General features: G+C 42.3%; 1 protein-coding gene across 1 annotated transcript in view; it reads left to right on the top strand.

Moving 5' to 3' along the window:
- Positions 1-5375: 5375 nt before the first annotated feature.
- The window catches only part of LOC117954284 (pinopsin-like), a 44864-nt gene continuing 41915 nt past the window's right edge, over positions 5376-8324 (top strand). Inside the window, exon 1 of the mRNA XM_034887963.1 lies at positions 5376-6035. Within this exon, the coding sequence (XP_034743854.1) occupies positions 5663-6035 (373 nt within the window). The 5' untranslated portion in view covers positions 5376-5662. The remainder of the gene's footprint in view (positions 6036-8324) is intronic.

Genomic DNA, 8324 nt, shown 5'->3' with positions numbered 1-8324 from the left:
GCACTTAAACAGCATAAGGGAAGGCTCAACATTCTGTTTAACTTTTATTTTCCACATGTACTATATGTATTTGTATGTATGTCACATGCTACCATGTTGATCTCATAGCTCTCTGTGAAGTGGTTTGACTAACCCTGTTGAAAACAGCTATGAATCTACAAAGAAATCCAATAACCTGAAAGTGTATATGCTGAACTGTATGTCCTTGTCTTCCTTAACTGATAGTCTTGAGCCACGTGAGTGTGTAATGAGAGTGCTCAAGTTGCCATTGATTTGAACACACATCAGTGTAGGTGTAGACCTGCAGAGAAGCAAACAGTAAAGTCACACAGTTTGCTTGTACACAAACTATGATTTTGGGAACAGTTTTAAGATTGATTGATTTATTTGATTAGGACAATGCACATTAATCTACATTTCTGTAACTGCGCAAGTGTCAGCCAGTGGGCAAAGTTTCAGCTGTAGTCCTAGTTATCTAGCATGCATGTCTTCATGGTGGGAAGAAACCTGAGTACACGGTAGAAACCCACGCAAACACGGGGAGAACATGCAAATTCCACACAGAAAGGCCCTGCCCGGTCAGAGGGTGAATCTCTGCAGGGTCAGCTTGCTGTGAGGCAGAAGTGCTAACCACTGGGCCAACATACCTAAGATGTTTCAGCTCATTGCTTTGGTTTTACAGCTCACTACTTTACTGTTGTGGTTTACCTTGCTCTCAAAGGCCCTGATTCATGAAACATGCGTACGACCTAAAACAGGCGTAGGACAGCCGTGCGCCAATTCCTACGCAAAGCTCTGCATTTATCAATTTAAACGTGAGCGTAGGCTGCAAAAAAATCTCACGTCTGGTCGGGCCTTGTGTACACAAGTTTTCAGTCAGTGTGGACTTGTGGTGCAGCACGTACGGAGTGTCGGAGCCAGATGACCCAATGCCCAGAGAGCAGTGTCCATCACAGCTCCCACTGGAGGCTATACGAAGGTTTCTACGTTAGGTTGATACATACATGAGGGCCTAAGTGTCATTTTTGGTGGCAGCAGGCAGCTGATTTGTAATAAACCCACTGTACCTCATAGAAAACTGGCAAAGTCGGGAACTTGTTGGTGAACATACACAAAAGATCAGATGTTTCTGTCAGGAGCATATGAAGACCAAAAACAAATCTAAAAAGAGTGTGAATATCAGGAGGCCAAAACACACCATATATTGTGTGTATAGTGCATAAACTTAAAATTTAAATGGGTAAAAAACAAAAGAATCATAACTCAAGGTCCACAAATGAACATTTTGTGGAGTTTTCAAATGTATCTGTAAGTCTTCCTTGGCGGGAGAAGACATTTTTCTTCTTTGTCACAGTTAAATGTTTTAAACCTGAAGTTGGGGACAGACGTGCGGGGACATACACTGGATTTGACACCCATCAGTCTACCACAAGATGATGTGTGGCATCATGAATTCCCTCACAACAGCCTCTCACAATGTATTCTCAGACAGCTTTTCCTGGCCACCCCTCTCCACGCCTCATCTAAGATATATTCTCCCCTCCTTTAACATGTCATGACAGGCTGTGTGCGGAGCATTTAAAGCATTGGCTCGAGTGACACTCGTGTCCAGATAAACTAGGGGGCTGTGGCAGACCTGCGTATTCGACCCGCGGACAATAAATCTATATGATGCATGGCACTGCACCTCATCTTGTCAAAGCCACGGGCGTATTAAGTTGCAGAGCAACGGTGGCCACTCTCCCAAGGTCAACGTGAGAGGGGAGGGCATTAGTAATGGAGTAGGGACTGGGGGAGGAGGGGGATTGAGAGGGCCAGATTGGAGGAAAGGGAGCAAGGGTAGAACAAAATGGGATGAGGGTTTAAAATACACTTTCACAAGAGAAACATCTTCAGTATCAAAAACATGCTGTAGCAAACCCTTTGACACAGCAGCAAACTCCCTTGTGCTGTTGACCTTTTGCTCCTCACGCTACGTCCGCTCTCTTCGCTACTCCTTTTGTTTTCTCTCCATTTCCTCTCCTCGACTCCACGACATGTAATTATGTTTTCTATCTGACAATATGGCGTTGGTTGGAGCACTTGCTGACAAAGATCTGCTGTATATCTACTCTGTCCTTGTGGATTGTTTTAATGCACTGCAGCAATACCTGGAGACACTTCAACCTTGAGTTGTGCAACCTTTGGGCCAACATAATAACAACAGAAACAAAGCATTAAAGCCTCCATAATCTGTCTACAAAGCAGGATAAACAAATCAAATGAACTGATTCCAGGCCAGATACTGAAACACTGGCAGTCTGGAAGTGGAAATACACCCAAAACTACACAAAAATAAAAAAAGAAATTGAAATTGGCAGTAGTTGTTTAATTTTTGAAACTTGCAGCTTTGCTTCAGACTTACCAACCTAAGTCTATTCATCGTTACTTATATAACCACCAGTATCACAGAATGTTATATGTGGCTGATCATACTTTACAGACGTCATCCACGTGTGCTGTGCACTACAGCATAGACATTCAGCTGGTCTGGTCCAAATTCATGGAGTTTTTATGATCAACGTGTCAGCAGTATGTTGCTGATGTATATTCTTCAATCTGTTGATGCTACTGTGTGCATCTTCGGTAGATGTCCCTGTCCCTGGGTTATGTTTACCTAGGGGTTAGTGATATTCCCAAAAGAGAAACAATTAGCTGCATTTCCCATTGTCCTTTGAGAGGCTTAATGAAATGTAATTGGAGCCTGGCTCTGCAGCTGTTTTCTTTCTTAAATGCAGCAGCATCTAGCTGCCAGGTTGCAGACTGCAACTAACCGACCATCCCACCGCTCAGCCATCCCTAACAGAACCCATGGTGGCTTTCAGTTAAAGAAAAAACCTGAAAAGCCTTCTCTAGACCTAGTTTTGGTTTGTCGTTCTGGGCTACTAAAGAAACATGGAGGGGCAACGTGGCGTGTTTGGTAGGACTCGCTCCTTTGTAAATATGAAAGGCTCATTATTATCTGATGAAAATACAACAATTCTAAGTTTCAGGTGATTAAACACTAATGAAAACAGACATGAATATTGTATACCACCTGACAAATATAACCTTTTAAAACCTACAAGTTGATCTGTAATTGCCTTGGAAAAAGCACTGGAGAATACATATTCACAATAAACAGGGCAACGCAGAAACATTATGCCCTTTAGTTAAAGAAAGTGGAAACTTTAGCAAATGTAAGTTGGTAACATGGGACCTCTATGTGTGCACATTTTGACAGGACAGCTCTGAAGAATTAAAAAAATAACCTTTTCACGGGTGGTTTTTAAGAAATGTAACAATCGTTCCATCTCAGATTCAGGAAAAGAGATGAGACAGAACAATACCATAACATGATAACAAGAGTCCATAACAAATCAAACACATGATATAATAACCAATAAACTTCCCTTTTTCTGATTTACATGCAACATACTGTAGGCGCTCTGTGTTGCCCTGCTAACAATATTTGTACTTCATTTTCCCAAACATCTCCCTGGAGTCGGCCACCGAGTTGACCTAGAAATCCAACTAAATACCAACTGCCCAGCCCCACTCAGATGATTAGATGGGGGTGGTATTCACAATAGAACCCAAGTGTCTTAATTCAGCCCAATTACAGGTAGGACTGTAGATTGGGAAGATGTCAGAGTAAATGTCACTGTATATTTTTTCACGGGTAATTACCTTGCTTCAGTGACAAGCGGGCTATTTAGTGGGACGGGAAAAGAACAGATCAAGAAGCGGAAGAGTAAGTTTCCCATCTGATTCTGTAACTTTCCAGGGGGCACATTTTTACCCGGCCATGTGTAATTAAGAACACTGCTCTAACACCAAATGCCAGCACTTGACCACAAAGAATTGCATTTAATGACCAACTAAATGCTGACATTTTGCACCTGTGCTTGACTTTGTCAGTGGATCATATTGTTGGTAAGTATGGCAGCAGCAGAAATATGCACAGAAAGCATCCAAAAGAGACTTTAACCTCTTTTTTTATCTGCTGCCAGACACAAACTGTTCTCTTAGGAAGTAATTAGAGCCTGCATTTGCTAACAGCTACTAACAAGATATTCTTTTTTTCCTTTTTATTTTAACTTTCCCCAATTAGGATTTGGACATGCTGTCCTTTCACCACCTAAATAAAAAAAAACGTATACATTTGTTAAAACAAGGGTAACCTCTTCTCTTAGCCAGTGCTGGAATATATGGACAACTTATGGGTAGACGCCTGACAGTTATGTTTTAGCATTTCACTGCTGCTCATTATTCCAGTCTGAATCTGCCAAACCCAGAGTATGTGCTTTTAGTGCTGGCAGATGGAAAGAATGATGATTCCATTTCACAGATAGAATCAACCAAAGCAGAAAAGAAAAAAAAAGTCATTGGACAGCAGAAAATATGCCTGAATTGATTTCCTCTGTGGAGAAAAAGCAGCTCACATGTAAATTATCCCAAAACTCTGAATATCTGTGACAGCCCAGAGTCATGCTGAGTTTACTTCTGCTTCACCAAGTATTACCCAATTCTCCAAAGTGACCTTATTGCTATCTTCTGGTCTAAAAAAACACCAAATGGAGTCGCCTGTAAATCTCGTCTTTGACAGAAGTGACTGTGTGTGTGGGCAAATCTAGACAATGAGTCAGCGCCTTATTTCCTTGTGCCAAATAATGAAAAATGTATTTCATTTTAAAATTAACTGAAGACAAGTGTGGACGTAATAAATTAAAAAAATATATTGATTTCTATTTTGACCTGTGAGTCACCTACACAATTTATCAATTAGACTTACTTGTCATTTGAATAGTAAATTACGCTGAGCTCATATTTTAATGCTAATGCATTTATGACCCGAATCAAATAAGTTACTGCTCACAGTTTTGTACTTTTCAATTGAACAATTAATTTCAAAACTGCAATTGAAATGCAGTCAGACTAGAATAAACAGCAAACAGCTGATCAGTGGAGCAGCCGCTGCTGCTGATTGGCTCCTAGTTCAGCACCACGGACAGCGTCGCGCATCAATACGTGCCCAGGGGACGTTTAAGCAGCACCACAAGAGAAAGAACAGCTCCCGAGTCTTTAAGGTTCACTTTCTCTGAATCGGGCTCTGAGTGGCTTGACTTTAGCGCAGCACTGTCTTTGAGCCGCATGATGATCGTCTGATCGGTCTGCCGCTAGATATCCATGCTGCCCTCTTCTCCACTGAACCACCAGCGTGCTCCGCCCCTGCCCTTCACCCAGATGGCAGCTGCTGGAGAGCGGCCAACAGTGATTTAAATACGGTCAGAGAGGGAAGCTGTCTGTGTGAGAGACGGGAGCGTCTCAGGGAAGAGTGAAGTGGGCCACGCGCTTTTTTTGTTTAGTTTTTTTAATTTTCGAACACCCCCCTTTCCCCTGAACTGAACAAAGTGTTGCTATCCCCAACAAAAACACTTTTTATTGTCCAACATTTCTATTTGGCTCTACTTTTTCCACTTGGCATTTTGCTACAGCAACAAGTGTTGCTGGCTACCACCGACAGCTCATCTATTTTTACAAAAAAAAAAAAAAAAAAAGAAATGCAAACGACATATTAGCTGCCTTTCAGTGCGCCTTGGCCACCCAGCGAAGGCTATCACTGCCGTGACACCAGGCTGCGATGATCGTGTCCAACGTGAGCCTGAGCGGCTGCGCAGGGGTCAACAGCGCTCTGTGTGCCGCAGCCGCGGAAGGGCACTTCGAGGGAGGCTCACACCGGACCACCCTCACACCGACAGGGAACCTGATCGTGGCTGTGTGCCTGGGCTTCATTGGCATTTTCGGATTTATTAACAACCTGTTAGTGCTCGTGCTCTTCTTCCGCTACAAGATACTGCGGTCGCCCATCAACCTGCTCCTGATTAACATTGCCATCAGCGACCTGCTGGTGTGCGTACTGGGGACTCCGTTCAGTTTCGCCGCCAGCATGAAGGGAAGGTGGCTCATAGGAGAAGGCGGCTGCGTGTGGTACGGCTTCGCTAACTCCCTCTTTGGTGAGTAGATATGCAGAATCTAAGAGACGATGTTCATTTGGACGATTAGATTTTGTGTTTCGGTTACATTCGTGAACTACTGTATTATGGTTTTATTTCAGATGTTAGTGATGGCACGCTTGGATCCTTTGCAGAGCACTGCAATTGTTAGGATGTTTAGCTCAATTTCTGGGATCGCAATGAAGGATTTAGACACATTTGAAAGTTGTATGGGTGTTTGCGAAAAACAGTTATTCAGCACTGCACGTAGAAGCGATGTTGCGGATCATAGCCTACTTAGACAGGATGCACATCCACTATCGCGGTCCCGGATGATGCCTGAACATGGGCAGGTTTTGTGTCCAGGTGATGAACTGTAAAAAGTCTTGTGTGGCTCTTCCTGGTGCGGTATTGGTCATTATCTCCGGCTGGGGCTGCATGGCAGACTGTTGAATCACTTCCAGCCACTTAATAGGCTGCACGTGCATGCATGTTCATACCACAATACAGCTGGGGATGTTCGGGAGGCATATGGTGTGCTTAGCACTCCCTTCACAGACTTTTAGTAATTTGTTCAAATGTCATTAGGAACTCTGAAAACCTGTTACACAGGACTGTCAGTGGGTGATTTGGCTGTTGCATGTACTGTAAATAAAGCAATGTGCAATGGCAGCTAAATGCATGTTACCGTCTGGAGTGGAGGTTCATTTAGCTGCTCGTGCAGGTCTGTGGTGGGCTGTGGGGACACGGGCTTATGAGCAGGCTATGGCACATGCATCAGCATTTGTAGCAGAATAAATTCACCCAGGGGTAATATTTAATGAGAAAAGGGAACTCATGGTCTATTTTTGCTCAAGAGTGCTGTTATTGATGCAAATGGGGCGCAATGAAGCAATTGAGAACAATGGACTCACTCTCTCACCTGGAATTGGGCCAAGCTGGGATTCTGAGGGGTGTGTGGTGTGGGGAGTGGGGGGTGGGGGAGCTTAGTGTTCATGTTTGGAGGGACAGGGGTGCTATGTTAAAGTTGCAAATATACAGAATAATACCCATTTCCCTGAGCAGTCTATCAATCAACGCTTAAAATGGAGTAATTTGGATAAATCAGGCAGATGCAAAATTTGAGAGAAAACTGATTTGCAAATTGAATGCTTCAAACAACAAGGCTCTTCTATGATCAGGAGTTAAGAGCCTGACTGGAAGTTATTTAAGGCTTTTTTGTACATAAATGAAACACTGGTAAACATAGTTGGTTTCTTTAAAAAAGGAGTTCCTAAATTCATTGATCATTGGAATAAAAATATGCCAACATTGTGAATGGTTTTCAACAACATACAAATTAAATATGTAGAGCATTTCAGAAACGGAGACATTCCTTTACAAATGCACATTAACTGCACATTGCATTCTGAACGTCCGTAGTCAGTACTCATAGCTTTATTCTCACAAAGTTAGGGTAAATGGCTCATAAATCTCACACAAAAAGGTTCTCTCTCACTCACTTCAGTGCATCCAATCTCCAGATGTTGAAAGCCTAGCTCAGAAGGGGAGCTCCTATCGGTAGCCCGCACCCACAATTTAAACAACACACAAGTCAACCGTCACGGCTTCTGACACATGTAACTAAATGTTTTCAGTAGGGCTGGACAACTTATTCATAATTTATCTACATTGAAAGTCTAAAGCTATCAGAGACGTATTTTTATAAAACTAAAATGTGACTTTTTTTCAAAAGACATTTTCATTTCAAGCAATGTGTGCTCTCCTTTTAATTCTAATGTTCAATAAAAAAGCCTCAATAGCTCCCGATTTGTGTGTTTGCTAAAACATATCTCAATCTTTAATACTTTAGTGTATTTGCCAATGAACTATTGGGAGGACAAAAAAACGTATCACAAAAAATCAAATTGTCGTTCATTTATTGTTTTCAAGGTAAAATATGCAATTAATCGTGATTTTGTTTTTGGGTCATATCGTGCAGCCCTAAGCAATTTGTCCTTATCTAGAGTAGAATTAACCCATGTTGAGCCACCTCCAACTGATGTTAAAAACTGTGAAAAATAGGTAAAAACAAAAAGGGTCAAAAGATGAAAGCTGTGTCTGTTGCTCGTCTGCACCTCTGGGACTTTGGGACTGTGCATTTACACATCTGACAGCATAGCATGGGCAGTTTGGGAGACAATGTAAGACATCCAAACTGTCCCCCACCTTCTAAGGAGAAGACAACCAGACTGTAAAAGACACCCTCTTTGTGTCCATTTGTAGTGGTTTCACATCTCGTTGTTGTCATTTGATCTTAGTGGTAGTTTT

Source organism: Etheostoma cragini, chromosome 12 (assembly GCF_013103735.1).
Source record: "Etheostoma cragini isolate CJK2018 chromosome 12, CSU_Ecrag_1.0, whole genome shotgun sequence".
NCBI classification, from domain to species: domain Eukaryota; kingdom Metazoa; phylum Chordata; class Actinopteri; order Perciformes; family Percidae; genus Etheostoma; species Etheostoma cragini.
Note: the sequence above shows the minus strand (reverse complement) of the source record. Positions and strands in the feature narration are given on the sequence as shown.